Here is a 19,051-nt window from a genome sequence, read left to right on the forward strand (position 1 = left end):
TTTTTTTTTTTTTGAGATGGAGCCTTACTCTGTTGCCCAGCTAGAGTTCAGTGTCACAATCTCGGCTCACTGCAACCCCTCTGCCTCCCAGGTTCAAGCGATCCTCCTGTCTCAGCCCCCCTAGTAGCTGGAATTACAGGCATGTGCCACCATGCCTGGCTAATTTTTGGATTTTTAGTAGAGATGGAGTTTCGCCATGTTAGCCAGGCTGGTCTTGAACTCCTGACCTCAGGAGTTCAAGATCCACCCGCCTCGGCCTCCCAAAATGCTGGGATTACAGGGGTGAGTCACTGTGACTGACCAACTTTTTTTTTTTTAATAGCCATTCTGTAGAATGTTGCTTCAGCACTGATGAATTTTACAGACATCTCAACTCATACCTGGAAGGATTAGGACCTGCCCAGAAAGAAATTAGACATAAGAAAAAAAAGACTGGAGCTAAACACATAAGAAAGTCAGGTCCTCTCTCCTTACCTTACTCTGTCAATCCAGTCTCCTCCCTGGAATTGCTTTTCAGAAACTGGCACCACCCTTCACTCAGGAATTTAGGGTTCATCTTGGTTCTCTCCTCACCTTTATCACCCACATGCAATATCATTCGTCTGTTCAGGCTCCCCTCCATTCACAGAACCTCTGCCTTTGGTCACGCTTCTGAAATCTCCCTGGATTGCCACAACAGCTGAGATTCAGCTGGTCTTCCTCCTGGATCCTGGCCAACCTCCTCATTACTTCTACACCTAAATCTCTCCAAATCCTTAATCTAACAACCACCATTTCCTTGCTTGAAAATCAGAGGCTTGGGCAGGCATGGTGGCCCATGCCTGTATTCCCAGTACTACTTGGGAAGCTGAGGTGGGCAGATCACCTGAGGTCAGGAGTTCAAGACCAGCCTGGCCAACATGGCAAAATCAATCTCTAGTAAAAAATACAAAAATTAGGCCAGAGACCTAATTACTCACCCCTGTAACCCCAGAACTTTGGGAGGCTGAGGGGGGCGGATCACGAGGTCAGGGAGATGGAGACCATCCTGGCCAACATAGTGAAACCCCGCCTCTATTAAAAATAGAAAAATTAGCAGGGCATGGTGGTGTGTGCCTGTAATCCCAGCTACTCGGGAAGCTGAGATAGGAGAATCACTTGAACCCAGGAGGCAGATATTGCAGTGAGCTGAAATCACATCACTGCACTCCAGCCTGAGCAACAGAGCAAGACTCTGTCTCAAAAAAAAAAAAAAAAAATTAGCCACACATGGTGGCACATGCCTTTAATCCCAGTTACTTGGGAGGCCAAGGCACAAGAACCCCTTAAATTCAGGAGGCGGAGGTTGCAGTGAGCCGAGATTGCGCCACTGCACTCCAGCCTAGGTGACAGAGCAAGACTCCGTCTCAAAAAAAAAAAAAAAAAGAGAAATTAGAGGCTCCCTTTGTCTACATAAAACCCCAATAGTCTAGCATGATTGTCAAGGTTTCTCAGGACCCCAGCAACCTGAAAAACTTCATCTTGCCCTTCACACAGGTTCCCAGAGCAGCCGTGTTTTCCAGCTTTCCTCAGGGAGCTTTTCAAAAATATGTATTTCCAGGCCCCACTGTAGAGATGCTGACTCAGCTGGAGTGAAATAGGGCCGAGAGAATCCGTATTCTTATAAAGTTCCCTGGGAGCTTCTAATCAACCAAGTTTGAGAACCAAGGATCCACATGGAGGTGGCTTAATCGTTTTGTGTCTTTTCACATGAGGATCCTTCTGCCTGAAAAGGGCTTCTTCGCCGCCTTCTTTTTCTTTTTAATCTCAAGTATTCCTATACTTCCTTCAAATGTCACGTCCTCCAGGAAGCTGCCTTTGATACCCCTTTTCCAGTGTAAACTGTCTTTATCTCCTCACTCATCTGTGTACAAGTTGAAGAGACGGTTCTTTATCTTCGCATTCGCAGTTCCCAGAATGATACCTAGCACATAGTGAGTGCTCGAAAAGCTTGTTGGATGAAAGGAGCCTCTTGCTGGACTAGTGGAAACTTACAAATCATTTGATAAGGGGCATACAGTTGTTTCTACACAGTACGTGTTGGAGACATACAGCTCATCCCCAAATATGGGTCACGGTCACCCTATCCTAACCTCCTCCCAATTATTATGCTCTAGGACTTCAACATTTATGGCTTCCCACTTACTTGATTACCTCAAGTGATTTTTTTTTCTTTTTTTTTTGAGACAGAGTTTCACTCTTGTTGCCTAGGCTGGAGTGCAATGGCACGATCTCGACTCACTGCAACCTCTGCCTCCCACGTTCAAGTGATTCTCCTGCCTCAGCCTCCCAAGTAGCTGGATTATAGGCATGCACCACCGTGCCCGGATAATTTTGTATTTTCAGTTGGGACAGGTTTTACCATGTTGGCCAGACTGGTTTTGAACACCCGATTTCAGGCGATCCACCCACCTCGGCCTCCCAAAGTGCTGGGATTACAGGTATGGGCCACCACGCCTGGCCATCAAGTGACTTTTATTGCCATGCCATGTCTCCCATCAATTATAGTTATTATGGGATAAAGCTTATCATAACCTGTAATTTCTCCACCTCCCAGGATACAAACTAACATTCTAGTCTCATTGCAACCTTCTACTCTCCAGCCTCTCTCATTCATTCCCACCAAATCTGAATTTCATCTGTCTCATGACCTCCAGTTCTTCAACACCTTCCTATTCTCCTAGTTCATCTGTCTCATTCCATTTTTCGTACAGAGCCTAGATGCTGTGGTCAGCTATTTCAACAAACTGGCAAACCAACCTCTCAACTTCCTTATTGCCCTCCTCCCACTGTTCCTTCTCTACTAGTCCTTTGACCTAAGCTGTTTTTTGCATTCCAAGGCAGCCAGGAGTTATTGACCAAAGTCAAAAAGCCATGCTGATTGGGACTACTATAAATTCTAATCTACTATTTAATCTCGGCTCTTTCTTGCTATCTGGAATCATTGCTAATTTCTATAGGACTGTTTCCAACCTCCATTTTTTCCGAGATCCTCTATCTCACCCACATCCTTTTTATTTTCAAAAGATTGACCATACTCAGAAAAACAAGTTCATTCAACCTGACTTTCCTAAATGTTTAGCCACTCAAAATCTCTGTTCATTTTATCTCCCTCTCTTCCTTTACAGCTGCCAAAGTCAACCTGTCTGCCTCTCTCCCTCTTGACCTACTAACTTTCTCTGAGACTCTAATTCTCTTAGTATTGCCTATTTATTTATTCAGAGACAGGGTTTCACCCTGTTGTCCAGGCTGGCGTGCAGTGGTGCAATCTCAGCTCACTGCAACCTCCACCTCCCAGGTTCAAGCAATTCTCTTGCCTCAGCCTCCCTAGTAGATGGGATTACAGGCAACCCCCACCACATCTGGTTAATTTTTGTATTTTTAGTAGAGACAGGGTTACACCATGTTGGCCAGGCTGGTCTCGAACTCTAGCCTCAAGTGATCCACCCGCCTCAGCCTCCCAAAGTGCTGAGATTACAGGAGTGAACCACTGTGCCCAGCCAGTATTGCCTCTTTAAAGTAAATAATTACATTTTTAGTTTTTCTCTATCAGCTCATTCCCCTTTTCTAAAAACATGCTTGAGTCTTGCCTACTATTCCCTGAAAGAAAATCTGCTGCTACTGCTCTGCCCATTCCTTGCTTTACTGTTATTGCTGCCACCTCCTCGCTCTGTAACGCCTTGCAATTGACCTCTGTCGCCTACATCTTTAACTTCTGTATCACATTTAACATTGACAACCTGCCCTCCCTTTCCTTCATTTGCTTTCCACGGCTCTTGTCTCTTCTGATTCTCTCCCTACCACTCTGATCATTTGTCTCTGTCTTTTGCCAACTTTCTTCCCCACATTTCTGTTTTGTTTTGTTTTTTCGAGAAGAGTTTCACTTTTGTTGCTGGAGTTCAGTGGCGCCATCTTGGCTCACTGCAACCTCTGCCTCCCGGGTTCAAGCGATTTTCTAGTCTCAGTCTCCCGAGTAGCTGGGATTATAGGCGCAGGTCACCACGCCCAGATAATTTTTGGTATTTTTAGTTGAGATGGGGTTTCACCATGTTGGCCAGACTGGTCTCAAACTCCTGACCCCGTGACCCACCTACCTATTTCAGATATGGAAATCTTAGAGGTCACTTACCTAAGTCTTCATTGCCTGGATGACTCCACCAAATGGTTCACTGGCGTTTAATAAAGTCCATGTTTTCAGGCTGGGCATGGTGGCTCACACCTGTAATCCCAGCATTTTGGGAGGCTGAGGCGGGTGAATTACCTAAAGTCAGGAGTTCGAGACCAGCCTGACCAACATGGTGAAACCCTGTCTCTGCTATAAATTTCAAAAATTAGCCATGCATGGAGGCACACGCCTGTAGTTCCAGCTACTGGAGAGGCTGAGGCAGGAGAGTCACTTGAACCTGGGAGGCGGAGGTTGCAGTGAGCTGAGATCATACCACTGTACTCTACTCTGGGCAACAAGAGCAAAACTCCATCTCAAAAAAAAAAAAAAAAAGGCCGGCGCAGTGGCTCACATCTGTAGTCCCAGCACCTTGGGAAGCCAAGGCAAGCAGATCACAAGGTCAGGTGATCAAGACCATCCTGGCCAACATGGTGAAACCCCGCTTTACTAAAAATACAAAAAAATTAGCTGGGCATGGTAGTGGGCGCCTGTAATCCCAGCTACTAGGGAGTCTGAGGCAGGAGAATCGCTTGAACCCAGGCGGCAGAGGTTGCAGTAAGCTGAGATCACGCCACTGCACTCCAGCCTGGTGACAGAGTGAGACTTCATCTCAAAAAAGCCAAACTAAACAAACAAACAAAAAACCTAAAATTTCAGATATGGAGATCTTAGAGGTCATGTATCCTAAGTCTTCATTGCCTCCTTGCCTGGGTATCTCCACGAAGTGGTTCACTGGCTTTTAATAAAATCCATGTTTTCAGGCCAGGCATGGTGGCTCATGCCTGTAATCCCAGCACTTTGGGAGGCCGAGACAGGTCAGCAGTTTGAGGCTAGCCTGGCCAATATGGCAAAACTCCGTCTCTGCTAAAAATATACAGATTAGCCGGGCCTGGTGGTGCACACCTGTAGTCAGAGGCTGAGGCAGGAGAATCGCTAGAAGCAGAGGCGGAGGTTGTATGGAGCAGAGGTCTGCCACTGCACTCCAGCCTGGGCGACAGAGTGAGACTCGGTCTCAAAAAAAAAAGTCCAAGTTTTCAAAACTGAATGCCTCATTTTCCCTCTGCTTTCAGTTCCATTCCCAAATTGGCTCCTCTTCTTGAATTTATTGTTTCTGCAAATAATCACCTACAGGCACACAGTCTTCTCATTCCCTATATTCAAAAAGCTGCTCATCTAGTGGATTCCATTGTCACAGACTCTCTTGATTAGGTTCACTATTTTCTATTCTTAAATACCATGTTTCTAGGTTAGATCCTAATTATCTCCCACCTAACGTTTGCAGAGTAGTATTCTGCTTAGAATTCTGTGTCATTTTATTCATTACCACCAAATTAATCTTCAGAAAGAGCAATTGTTATCTCCCACTCCCTGGCCTAAAACCTTAAATATCTTTCATTGATTATTGAACTAGTCACAAGTTCCTTACCTTGGCATTCAAAGCCCTTCAGATTCTGACCTTAATTCTATTTATCTCAGTTTCACGTGTGCCCTGCCCTGATCTGGAATATCCATCCTTCCTTCCTTCTTTCTTTCTTCCATCTTTACCTGACAAACTCCCAAGGTTTTTTTTTTTTTTTTTTTTTTTTTTTGAGACAGAACCTTGCTTGCTCTGTTACTAGGCTGGAGTGTAATGGCACAATCTTGGCTCACTGCAACCTCCACCTCCTGGGTTCAAGTGATTTTTCCGCTTCAGCCTTTCTCTCGAGTAGCTGGGATTACAGGCGCTCACCCGGCTAATTTATATATTTTTTTAAATAGATATGGGGTTTCATCATGTTGGCCAGGATGGTCTTGATCTCTTGACCTCATGATCCCCACGCCTCAGCCTCCCAAAGTGCTGGGATTACAGGCCTGAGCCACTGGGCTGGCCCTAAATTCCTTACTTGTTTTTCAATTGGATTTCTTAGGTTTAACTAAATTTGTTTGTTTTACTTTTTTTTCACTTCTGATGAAACATCTCAGGATTGTTTTTTTTTTTTTTTTTTTTTTTTTGGATGGAGTTTTGCTCTTGTTACCCAGGCTGGAGTGCAATGTCGTGATCTCCGCTCACCGCAACCTCCGCCTCCTGGGTTCAGGCAATTCTCCTGCCTCAGCCTCCCGAGTAGCTGGGATTACAGGCACGCACCACCATGCCCAGCTAATTTTTTGTATTTTTAGTAGAGACGGGGTTTCACCATGTTGACCAGGATGGTCTCGATCTCTTGACCTCGTGATCCACCCGCCTCGGCCTCCCAAAGTGCTGGGATTACAGGCTTGAGCCACCGCGCCCGGCAGGATTGTTTGTTTTTAAAGAGACAGGGCCTCAGGGTCGGCTGTGGTGCCTCACTCCTGTAATCCCAGCACTTTGGGAGGCTAAGGAGGGTGGATCGCTTGAGTCCAGGAGTTCAAGAGCAACCTGGCCAAAATAGCAAGACCTCTTTTATAAAGTAAAATAAAATTTAATGTGACATTTACAGTATCATTACTATTAGACCAATGTTTGTTTTTATTTTTTTATTTTTTAATTTTTTTTTGAGACGGAGTTTCGCTCTTATTACCCAGGCTGGAGTGCAATGGCGCGATCTCTGCTCACCGCAACCTCCGTCTCCTGGGTTCAGGCAATTCTCCTGCCTCAGCCTCCTGAGTCGCTGGGATTACAGGCACGCGCCACCATGCCCAGCTAATTTTTTTCTGTATTTTTAGTAGAGACGGGGTTTCACCATGTTGACCAGGATGGTCTCGATCTCTTGACCTCGTGATCCACCCGCCTCGGCCTCCCAAAGTGCTGGGATTACAGGCGTGAGCCACCGCGCCCGGCCCAATGTTTGTTTTTAATATAAATATGCCATGCTTATTGACTAACACTCTAGGAAAATGTATCTATTTAATAATCTTGGGGATTTAGGGTACACGTGGCATACTGTGAAAGCCTTTCCTCTCCATACCCCACTACCTGTAAGCATTCTAAGGGCAGAGACTGCCTTGCTATATATGTACCCCCCAACTAACATAATACCATCCACATACAGACAGACGCCCAAGAAATGTTAAACCGTGATTCTGGATAGGTTAACTAGTGTTTACTGTATTTACTAAATGTTTACCATATACCTACACTGTGCTCCCTGTTTCAAGGCGCTTAGTCCCCATGGGAGGACCCTGAACAAATATAAAGACTATACATAAGGGCTAAATTACGGAACATAAGCCATTAGTGCTTTGCAAGACAACTCGGGTTCAGACTCAGTCTCTCTATTCCACAGGCCAAGTGACACATTGTAATACCGTTAGTACCATTTTATTTTATTTTTATTTTTTGAGACAGGGTCTCGCTCTGTTGCCCAGGATGGAGTGCAGTAGCGCGATCTCGGCTCACTGCAACCTCTGCCTCCCGGGTTCAAGCGGTTCTCCTGCTTCAGCCTCCCAAGTAGCTGGGATTACAGGGGCGGGCCACCACGCTCGGCTGATTTTTGTATTTTCAGTAGAGATGGGGTTTCGCCATGTTGGCCAGGATGGTCTCGAACTCGTGACCTTAGGTGATCCGCCCGCCTCGGCCTCCCTAAGTGCTGGGATTACAGACGTGAGCCACCGCTCCTGGCCTGTTAGTACCATTAAAATCCAATCTGACTGCCAAATAATTTTCTGGAGATCGATCATTTTCTGCTAACACTGCGCAAAGCTTAATCCTCTCCACCTAAGAATAAAATCGGCTCTCCAGTTTGACGCCCTGCGAAGCCTCTCGAGCGCCAGACGGTGAAGTGAAGAAAACCGAAGCCCACCAAAGCTGCAAATACCACAGCCAGAAGCCCCGCCCCCAACATCCCCCACAGACTTCCAATTGGTCCTTGTGGCTCACTCTCTTCCCAGGTTGGTGTTCCAGCTTGCCGGTCGCCGCCATAGAGCCCACCTTTAGACAGCGACTATTGGTAGAGCGTTACGTCATTGTCCCATCTACCTCACTCTCATTGGCTCTCATAGGAAGGGGCGGTCGCAACGTCACGGGCAAGGGCCGCCATTTTGACTGAGCAACCCTAGTGACAGGAGCCGAAGCAGCAGCGCAGGTTGTCCCCGTTTCCCCTCCCCCTTCCCTTCTCCGGTTGCCTTCCCGGGCCCCCTACACTCCACAGTCCCGGTCCCGCCATGTCCCAGAAACAAGAAGAAGAGAACCCTGCGGAGGAGACCGGCGAGGAGAAGCAGGTGAAATGGAGGGGGTGCGGGCGGGCGAGCTGGGGAGACCGTGCTGGGGCGGGAGATGGTCTCCCATTAGTGCGGATTGGTCGCCATAGTCTCAGGCTCCGCAGGGGTTGGTCACTTCTTGCGTCACGCAGGGTGAGGTTCAACACGACCTGCTGCTTTGGCGCTGGTTAGTTGGGTCGTTTGTCACTCAGTACTGTACTCTTCCTCATTGGCCAATAGTCCTACTGCTCAACCCTTGGACGCTGTGCTGTAATTGGCCGAGCTTGGACGCGGGGCGGGTGTTTGGAAAGATGGTGAATGGAAAGGGGGCTGGCTGGTGGTCCTGAATGTGATGTGTGTTTACCGGTTAGTAGAGGTAAATGGCCCAGTAACTGGGCTGGGGCCAGTTACTCAATCCGCAAAGATTCGGGTCGAGGTAAAGACGTTTACAAATGACCAATATTGGGGGAGGGGAGAAGTGTAATTATTATAGTAGCTAGTTTAAGGTGGCAACTTTCTCAAGAGACCTATTTTAGTAGCTTGGGATGGTCTATTGCTCACCTTCCATGAGGACCGAACAAGATTGAAGAGGACTAGGGTTCCAAACAGAATCATGGAGGTTAAACTTGGAAAAAGACGCCGACAGAGTCGTGAGAAAGACACCACTCCCTTCCCCTAGACTGCCAAGGCAGAGATTTAGTCCACCCGCGATTCTGTGATGAACATACGCCAAATAAACCCCTTACCGGGGTTTGTATTTGACATCTAAAATTTAGTACTAGGTTCAGGCACTCATGAAATACACTTGGTGTTACATCTATGCGTGAATTTCAAGAGAAAGGAATATAATTCCACTAAAAAGAGCCATACGTTGACTTCGGATCTTTTCAAAGTCACTAAAGGGCAGTAGGGACCACAAGAAACAAGAAGAGATTTACTGCAATAGTGAGAGCTTCTGCCGCACCAGGGTAGGTATTGATTTTTTTGGTGAAAGCTGGTGGGTAAATACTAGTGAGCCTACTGTATCTTTATTTTCCTGAGGTTAAAAAACAGTATCATCTTCCTCTTTATCAGCTTCCTATCATAATATTTGTGGAAATGTTGAAGCAAGGCTGTGCCATTACTCTCAGGTGGAGATCTTTGGAGAAGGACACATAGCTAGCCTCCTCCACAGGGAGACCTAACAGGTGGCTTAGACCCTGAATGAGGAAGGAATTGCTTTGTTGGGTAGGAGTTTTTAAAAAGAAAAAAAAAATAAGGAGGGAACATTTAGCAAACTTTTTTTGTTATTGTAAAGACGGGGTTTCAACATATTGCCCAGGCTGGTCCTGAACTCCTGGGCTTAAGTGATGCACCCCATTCCCCGCCCCACCTCCGGCCTTCCAAAGTGCTGGGATTACAGACATGAGCCACCACACCCAGCCCCAAACATTTTTTTTCAATTTCCCATGTGACATGTAGGATAGCTTAGGGAACCCTCCTACTCATCTTGTATCACCAAAAGCCCTGCCTGCTAGCTCTTTTTTCTCTTTTTGTCTTAGTATTTGTGCTGAGTGATATGGCCCACTCTGTGATTAAAGTATTGTGTTTAGTGTTACCTTTAGCCCAATATGTGCAGGTCCCTGGGTGGTTCCTTGGGTGTAGTGTGAGAAGCAGCTTGTCTTTCTCACAATAGTTACCTTGAGCTTTGGGGATTTTTAACAAAGGTCTAGCTTTTAACTGCAGAGTAGGATAGCATATTTACAAGTGGGTGGATTTCCAGGAGAAGTTGATAGTGTAATTGTTATCAGATGTGAGAAGCAGTTGTTTCTCAGTCTTTAACTTTATTTGGCTCATTTGTTTTCTCCAGGACACGCAGGAGAAAGAAGGCATTCTCCCTGAGAGAGCTGAAGAGGCAAAGCTAAAGGCCAAATACCCAAGCCTAGGACAAAAGCCTGGAGGCTCCGATTTCCTCATGAAGAGACTCCAGAAAGGGGTACGGGGCATAATCTCTTACCGTCTTTCTTTAGAGCCAGAGGGGGTTCTTGGAATGAAGTCTAAAGAGGGTTCTACTGGATCCTTTTCTGGAGGTTTTGTTGTTGAACAGAAGTAGAAAGGAATTCGAAACTTGAAGTCAGATTAATGTAAATCCCTGATATGGTACCAATTCTCTCTTGATTTTCCATGTTGAAAATTAAGGCTTAAATTGGAGCATTTGGGTACATGACGGAATGAGGAAAAGATGTTAGAAACTGCAATGCAGACTGCCCCCAGGCATTTGCCTGTTGGAATGGTGGAGGTTTTAGGAGGCACTTTTTAAGGATTAGAGATAAATTTTGGGATGCATCATTTGAGAAGAAGATCAAACCATCTCTCTTACAGAAATAAATCCTCAACTTGAAATGAATCAGTTTCTTCATACCCTTGAAGTATGCACCAGCCACTAATTATACTCCTGCAACAAACTTATTTTTCCTGTTCAGAGTGGTCCTCCTCACCAAGAGCCATGTAGCTCCTGATCAGATTTTTAGTTCCCAAAGGTACCTAAAGCTGACTGAAAGATTGTATTATCTTTAAAAAAAAAAAAAAAAAAAATTTCCTTTACTCTCCAATGACGGAAGGATTATAAATCATCACATTGGAGTGTTCTCCTCTGTGTGTATGAAATGGAGGGCGAAACATCCCTGTGGAGGATCCCAGTTACTGAGTCTAGTCACAGATGATAATGTGATGCTGATTTGCATTTACCTTGCTGGAGGCAAGGCAGGCGTAGGCAGGCTGTCACAGTCATGGAACATGTGTGGGAGCTGTGAGAGTCAGAAGGAAAGTACATTATCCTCACCAACAGGCCCAGTTTCTATTCCTGGTCTGAGAGAATAATCATTTTGAGGTTTGTGGTTGATCTGGTTGCTAGCATAGCCCCATATTGATCCTTCTCTATATCTTACTCATTTATATTTCCCCAGTACCAAGCTATTGCCTTGTACCCAGTAAGGTCCTTAGTAACCCTTTATGACTAAAGTAAGTGATTATGGTTGAACCGTCCTATACTGAGTGGGGTCCAAAGGATGGTAGGGGCTATCCCTTGACTCCAAAACTATATACTCCACCTGGGAAACTGCTTACATGCCTGAAAAAGTCAGAACACATTTGGGGAGGAGACATAAGTACATGTAATTAATGTTAAGCTGTATATGCATGATGTTAATCAAGCCAGACTTCTTGAAAGATCTGCATGTGCATGAGGGTTTGTAATGGATGTGAGATGTGAGTCTCTTTGTTTTTGAGGAAGGCTAGAGTGCCTCACTCACCTAAACCTCCCTCTTATCTCTTAGCAAAAGTACTTTGACTCAGGAGACTACAACATGGCCAAAGCCAAGATGAAGAATAAGCAGCTGCCAAGTGCAGGACCAGACAAGAACCTGGTGACTGGTGACCACATCCCCACCCCACAGGATCTGCCCCAGAGAAAGTCCTCGCTCGTCACCAGCAAGCTTGCGGGGTAACCTGAGCCCCCCTCTCTTCCCCTTCCTCAACCACTGGACTTTTATATATTATAGGCAGGGATGAAATGGTCACCTAGTCAGATCTCAGCTTGCTAGCCAGAAATGACTGTGATTCTGCTGGGGGCTGCTGAGAAGGTAATGTAGGTTGAAGAGGGGCTCTGAGTTCATTACTTTGGTTAAATCGAGACTTCCACACCCACCCTGTAGTCCAGGTTGGGCCCAGATATAGGAAAGACTAGAATTGGAAATGCTGCAGATGCTTTTTTTGTGTGAGAAACTGGAGAGATGTGATTTCTCTTTTTTGGAGAGAATGTCCCAAAATTGATTAGGTTGAGCCTTGGGAATAATTTGGCAGGTTTAACATCCCAAGGCTAACCTAACATAGTTGGGAAAGGTAGATTGAGTGAGACGTGTTTTCTGTGCTTCTAAGTGTTCTGTCCCTTGGGCTGCTATTGCTTCGTGTTTCCATTATGGCAGGTTTAGAAAATCCTTAAAAAGAAAAATTGATTTGCTTGCCAAAAAACTACAGTGCCCCCTTAGGCTTCTTACTTAGTATCTCTTACAGTTTGCTCTGGCTGTCAAATAATGTAAAGATTGATGAATATTATTCACAGAAAATGGGCACCTTCTCTCTCTTTTCCAGCATGTTGCCTTTGAAAGTATCATGGGATAGTGGAAAGAGCACTGGTTTAGGAGTCAAGATACCTGGGTTCTGGCTCTACTCGGTCTTGGCAGAGCTAATGTATAACCTTGGTTAAGTCATTTAGCCTCTCGATTTCTATTTCCTCGTCTGTAAAATAGAGTTAAATATATGTAAGATTGATTCTGATTCTGAAGTCATAAATGGCAGCAGAAAAACTCTGTACTATTCATTGTAAAACTAAAAGTAAGGAAGGGAAAGTACGATAGAGGGAACCATTTGAAGACTACATGAGGAGAGAGTTGAGGTTTGGGGATTATAAATTCCGTCAAGAGAACCTTATAGATATCATAGTCTTGAGGGTCAAAAAAAAATTAAGAAGTTAGCCATGGAAGCTTCTTGCCTCTGACCCAGCCCACTTTCCCAGCCTACATCTGGGCCTTAGCTGCTAAAAAAGCTTTTCTGGCAGCAGAGCTGCAGGCCTGAGGAAACATGCTCAGTCATGCACATATGTTGACCCATGTTTCAGATCCAATCTGAAGCCAGGTGTATTATTAGGGAATGAGGAAGAAGGATAAACTGAGCTAGTCCCTGGGGCTTAGTGCTACTGCAGGGCTGGAGGAGCAGGTTCTTAGAAGATGATTCACCTTGGAGGAAGCTGGGGAAAGTGGTTAGGGTGGGAGAGGAGGAAGACTGAGAAATCTCTGCATTCCCAGAACTCAGCAACCCAGCTCTTGAGTGATGAGAAAAGGTAACCATGCAATTCATGAACAGGTGGAGGAAAGGGGTTGTAGGTGACCAGCATCTTCTATCTAGTTATCACCAGCTTGGCTAGAATCTTATTGAATACAACTTGCTGGTTATGGCAGAGAAGGCCAGGGTGAGAACTAATGTTCAAGAGAGCAAGATTCTGTAATCCTCTTGCCCTCTCACATCACAGATTCTGATATGCCAAACACTTGGCCCAGTGAGAATGACTGATAGACTTGCGGATGTGCATGCGGGGGAGGGGAGGTGTGTATATACTTTTCTCGTGACTGGCATTCAGTACTCAGGCTGTCATTCAGATTGGATAGGAAAAAGTTGGTGAGAAAGGAATGGAGAGAGCAGGATCCCTGGACTCCCTGGTTCCCAAACTCCTTGACTGTCACTTGTAATTGTATATAATTTTTGTGTTTCTTGCTCCATTTCCTCATGCCGTCATCCTTAATCCAAAGTCCATGTGGGAAGGGGAAAATGCCGAACATCATTGTATAATTTCTTCAACTGTCCCAGCCATGCTGTACATAGATATGTCATGTTATTATATATATAAATATATATATAATTTTGTACGTTTTCTTCATCTCCGATCTTCTCGAATTCTGTACTTTCTTCTTTTCTGTCTGAGCTGCCTTCTCTATCATTCAGCTTGAGTCCTCAAGACTACCGGTCACAGTGAGTCTGATTTTTTAGGAAGGAATAGAAGGAGCAGGGAAAACAGAAAAAAATGTTGGTTTCAGTCTGTCTCTACCTGGTCATCTTCAAGCCTAAGAAGGAAAACAAACAAGCTACATTCTGTGTCTGCCACCAGTTTCCACAGCATGAAGTACATAGCTTCCTTAGCAAGCAAGGGTCATTCCAAAATCCACATGCAAATTGCTTTGATTAAACCCGGACTATTAAATCCACTCAAAACAGCATGTATGTGGTCTGGTTCTGGCCTCCACATAGTCACCACCTCATCACTTTGCTACCTCAGTCTTTGCAAGTAGCTGTGGCCATGCCTCTGAAACTGAGTCTGCTGTGAGCAAGGCAGCTTAGCTCCTGGAAACCTCCAGTGATTTTGATCTTATTGAAAGAATTGTTTTTCTGTGTTTGTTTTCCATGGGAATCCCAGAAAGGTAGGGAACACTGTTTTGTGGATAGGAAAAGACCGAAAATTCCCTTTTTTGATTTTTTTGCAACTCTGTTATGGATAGGATGGAGACATATGCCAGGTAGCCTAAGGATTGTTAAATGTGGACAAATCACGGGTAAAGACTGGGATGGAGTTCAGGGTTTTTTTCCCCTATTACTTGACAGTGTTTTTTTTTTTTTTTCTTCTGTGTTCGTCCACAGTGGCCAAGTTGAATGATGCTGCCCGGGGCTCCGCCAGATCCTGAGATGCTGCCCACCCCCCACCCCGGGTCCTGTGCTGGCTCCTGCCCCTTCCTGCTTTTGCAGCCAGGGATCAGGAGGTGGCTCGGGTACGGGCTGGAGAGGCAGAAGCCCCTGCCCGTTGGTGTCCCAGCACATGGAGCCCCTTGGGCCGAGCACCAAGACCTTGAACCTTTTTTATTTTACCTTTTTTCCGAATAACAGTTGGGAGAAATCTCATTGAAATCCTGGGGGTGGGGGTAGGGTTGAGAGGGTCGGGTGGGAGATACGGAGGAATGTGAATTAGGGCTTGGAGCTGGTAAAAACATTCCTGACTATCCTTCTTCACTACGGGGCTGGTGTGGGGTAGGTGTGAGGGGAAGGAAGTGGAGTAGACTGAAGATAAGGGGTTCTAGTCGAGCTCTGTGGATAAATGCCTTGTTTCCGTGTGGCTGGAGACCTGCTGTCAGATAAAAGAAACTCCATCCACACAGACAGATGCAAACAGCTCCTCTGGTTCTGCAGAGCTAGTTGAGAACTCAACATTAATCATTTTTAAAAAGTACTGTCCTTGAAATAGATTTCCTGTGGGCAGTGAGTGTGGGAGAGAGGAGCTGTGAGCATGGGGAATCCCACAGAGCCCAAAGGACTTTTTCAGTATTTGAAATAAAAAACAACAAAAACCCGTGAAAAAACCCAACCCAGAAATACTCTGAAGCAGTTGGTGTGTTTTATTGGGGTTTGGGAGGGGAAGAAAACATAGTAGAAAACTGAAGACATTGTTCAGGGGAGAAGCTGATGGGGGCCCAGAGTTTCCAAGGGACACGGGGGCCTTTAATGTGAGATGTGGCTGAGCTCCCCAATTCCATCACTTAGGGAGAGGGAGCAGGAATGTTGGCATAAACCTACCTTGTCCATCCCTTTGTTTCTCTAGCTAATGTAGATGATGCATCAGCCTCAGTTTGTGGCTCACAAGAAGAGGGATTTAAGGTATTTGATCTAAATGGTTTCTTGACACCTAAGCCCAGTGCAGACTTAGCAAAAAAAAAAAAAAAAAAAAAGGAGGCCCGTTCTCCCTTTTCCGTTTGTCTTCCATTCCTTTGCAGGTTCCCATGTTTGTGAGGGAAAAATGTGACAAGCCAAAAGAAATGAATGTATTATTTCTTTGTAGTAAACCAGAAGAAACTCAAGTCTTTCTGCTAGTGGCCAGCAGGAGGCACAGTGACTTCTTTCCTCTTGATGTCCAAACTGCAGTGCTGGAAACCTGCTACTGAAAGGCGTTAAAAGCCGCCTGTGAATGTTACGTAAAAAAGAAAGGGTACCAAAGGAGAAACAAACTATGGCCAGGCGTGGTGGCTTACACTGGTAATTCCAGTGCTTTGGGAGACCTAGATAGGTGGATCACTTGAGGTCAGGAGTTTGAGACCAGCTTGGCCCACATGGTGAAACCCTGTCTCTACCAAAAATACAAAAATTAACCAGGCATTGTGGCACACACATCCCAGCTACTTGGTAAGCTGAAGCAAGAGAATTGCTTGAACCCAGGAGGTGAAGGTTGCAGTGAGCTGAGATCATGCCACTGCACTCCAGCCTGGACAACCAGAGCGAGACTCCATCTCAAAAGAAAAAATAAACTGAATGGGGTGGCTCACGCCTATAATCTCAACACTTTGGGAGGCTGAGGCGGGTGGATCACCTGAGGTCAGGAGTTCAAGACCAGCCTGGCCAGCATGGTGAAACCCCATCTCTACTAAAAATACAAAAAAATTAGCCAGGCATGGTGGCGCGTGCCTCTAATCCCAGCTACTCCGGAGGCTGAGGCAGAAAAATTGCTTGAATCTGGGAGGCAGAGGTTGCAGTGAGCAGAGATCACGCCACTGCATTCCAGTCTGGGTGATGGAGCAAGACTGTCTAAAAAAATAAATAAGTAAATAAAACAAGTATAACCTCAAACTAGAGACAAGTTAATGGTGTTAATTGTGGTGGGATTAATGAGCTATCCCATGACTTCCTCCTGAGTGTGTTTGCCAGCTGGGGAATGAGGTCAGACAAATGTGGGATCATTCAATTTCTTTCTTCGTTTTTTTTTTTGTTTTTTTTTAGAGTCAGGGTCTTACTCTGTCGCCCAGAATGGAGTACAGGGTGCAAACACCACTCACTGTAGCTTCAACCTCCTGGGTTCAAGTAATCTACCCATATCTGCCTCCCAAGTAGCTGGGACTACAAGCACATGGCACCACACTGATTATTTTTTTTAGAGGTGAGGATTCACCATGTTGCCCAGGTGAGTCTCAGAACTCAGGCTTGAGCACTCCTCCCACCTCAGCTTCCCAAAATGCTGGGACTACAGAATATATTTTCTTTCTTTTATAGACAGGATCTCGTTTTGTTGCATAGGCTGCTCCTGCACCCTGGCCTCGAGCAGTCCCTCCACCTCAGCCTCCCAAAGTGCAGAGATTACAGGTGTGAGCCACTACACCCAGCAGTTGGTGCATTTTCATTTTAATACAAGTGAGGAAGTTAAGGGAGTTACTTCTAAGCTGGAAAAGTTAGCTGAAGAGCTTGAGTTAATGTGTGTGTGTATTTTTTTTTTTTTTTTTTTGAGATGGAGTCTTGCTCTGTCGCCCGGGTTGCTGGAGTGCAGTGGCATGATCTTGGCTCATTACAGCCTCTGCCTCCCAGGTTCTAGCTATTCTCCTGCCTCAGCCTCCCGGGTAGCTGGGATTACAAGCGCATGCCACCATGCCTGGCTAATTTTTTTGTATTTTCAGTAGAGACAGGGTTTCTCCATGTTAGCCAGGCTGGTCTTGAACTCCTGACCTCAGGTGATCCACCCGCCTCGGCCTCCCAAAGTGCTGGGATTACAGGCATGAGCCCCCGTGCCCGGCCAAGCTTTTATATTATTTCTTCTCTATTCCTGGCTTTCCTGGTCTCCAATTATAAGTTATGGCCTTAAGAAGCCTGGGGTGCCAAAAAATGTTTGGGGCGATCTGTATTTCATGTTACTCCTTAGCCTTTTTTTTTTTTTCCTTTTAGTTCTTCACTACAGCACACTTGGCAGGATGTGGCCGTTCCTTCTCCTTCACTCCCATGCTGTAGGGCTAGACAACCAAAGCAAACTGATTCTGCAATGCTTCTAACAGTTATTCCTGCTCATTATTTTAGCTAGATACATTCTAAAGTCTTTATCCCAAAGGTTCTTCCACTCCTTCAACATGATTGTGCTGACAAGCCTCTCAGCTGAGCCATCGAATATGCAGGGTGGCAGGGATGAAGTCACCATTACTGTCCGACAGCTTTTATTTTAAGCTGCTGTGGGCTGGGCGTATAAAAGACAGGCAAAAGAAAAATAACCTGGAGAGAATTGCCATTGAGGTTATATCTACAGTGAGCCAACACCACCCATACAAGCAGCCCTTGCCTGTATAATGCCCTCTACTGTGTCTTGAGGAAAATTAAAAAGAAAGGAAAGATCTATTCTATCCTGGGGAACCTAAGATATGACAATAGCACATAGATATAGGCAGATTTATAGTTCTGAGTTCTAAGCTAAGGGAAGGAGAGTCAGGAGATAAGCTGTTAGCAGAATTTTATTACAGACAGATGACTTGCTAGTAAAGATAAGGTGGGACCTCCCATGCTTGGACTGCAGTATGTTTAAGTCACAAATGACTGTTGAATACTCACTTTGTAGTTGGAAAAATTAGCTGTTGTTGGGCAGATAAACAGTGTAAGAGGTGATTTCTGCTCTAGAGGAATATGTATCCTCATTGAGACACTTCTACATATAATGCAAGATAGCATATGGTTAGTCAGGTAGTAGAATTCTGAGAAGAGGAAATCCGACTGGACTCACTTAGTAAATATAAGTTACTTAATAAGTGCCCACAGTGGGCCCGGCACTGTGCTGACATACCAGATAAATGATATGTGGCTGCCTCGTTCAAGAAAATTACATTATACATGAAGAAATATTACAGTGTTATGCTTGCAGCAGTGGTGGTCTAGCTATACAGAGGAATAGGGATGAGCAATTAATAGTTGCGTATACACATTATTTTTTTTGAGACAGAGTCTCGCTGTGTCACCCAGAGTGGAGTGCAGTGATGTTATCTTGGCTCACTGCAACCTGCACCTCTGGGTTCAAGTGATTCTCCTGCCTCAGCCTAATGAGTAGCTGGGATTACAGGCATGTGCCACCATGCCTGGCTAAGTTTTGTGTTTTTGGTAGAGATGGTGTTTCACCATGTTGGCAAGGCTGGTGTCGAACTCTTGACCTCCTGATCCACCCAAAGTGCTAGGATTACAGGTGTGAGCCACTGCACCTAGCCTTTTTTTTTTTTTTTTTTTTTTTTTTTGACAGGGTCTTGCATGGGCTGGAGTGCAGTGGCGCTATCTCTGCCCAGGACAACCTCTGCCTTGAGGCTCAAGCGATCCTCCCACTTTAGTCTCCCAAGTAGCTGGGACTAC

The 19,051-nt window shown here is 45.4% G+C and overlaps 1 protein-coding gene across 5 annotated transcripts; it reads left to right on the forward strand.

Annotated features, from left to right (window-relative positions):
• The first annotated feature begins 8,152 nt into the window (after positions 1-8,152).
• Positions 8,153-15,291, forward strand: ENSA (endosulfine alpha). 5 transcript variants are annotated; one of them, XM_032267526.1, is made up of 5 exons: positions 8,153-8,359; positions 10,188-10,313; positions 11,653-11,819; positions 14,410-14,442; positions 14,564-15,291. In XM_032267526.1, the coding sequence occupies exons 1-5, from the start codon at positions 8,303-8,305 to the stop codon at positions 14,577-14,579; spliced, it is 399 nt and encodes a 132-aa protein (XP_032123417.1). In that variant the 5' UTR covers positions 8,153-8,302; the 3' UTR covers positions 14,580-15,291. The 5 variants fall into 5 exon arrangements, with proteins under 5 accessions (XP_032123417.1, XP_032123420.1, XP_032123416.1 ...); XM_032267525.1 differs by lacking the exon at positions 8,153-8,359 and adding an exon at positions 8,475-8,774; XM_032267529.1 differs by lacking the exon at positions 14,410-14,442.
• The last annotated feature ends 3,760 nt before the right edge of the window (positions 15,292-19,051 follow it).

Source organism: Sapajus apella, unplaced genomic scaffold (assembly GCF_009761245.1).
Source record: "Sapajus apella isolate SASKATOON/1434 unplaced genomic scaffold, GSC_monkey_1.0 scaffold169, whole genome shotgun sequence".
NCBI lineage: Eukaryota > Metazoa > Chordata > Mammalia > Primates > Cebidae > Sapajus > Sapajus apella.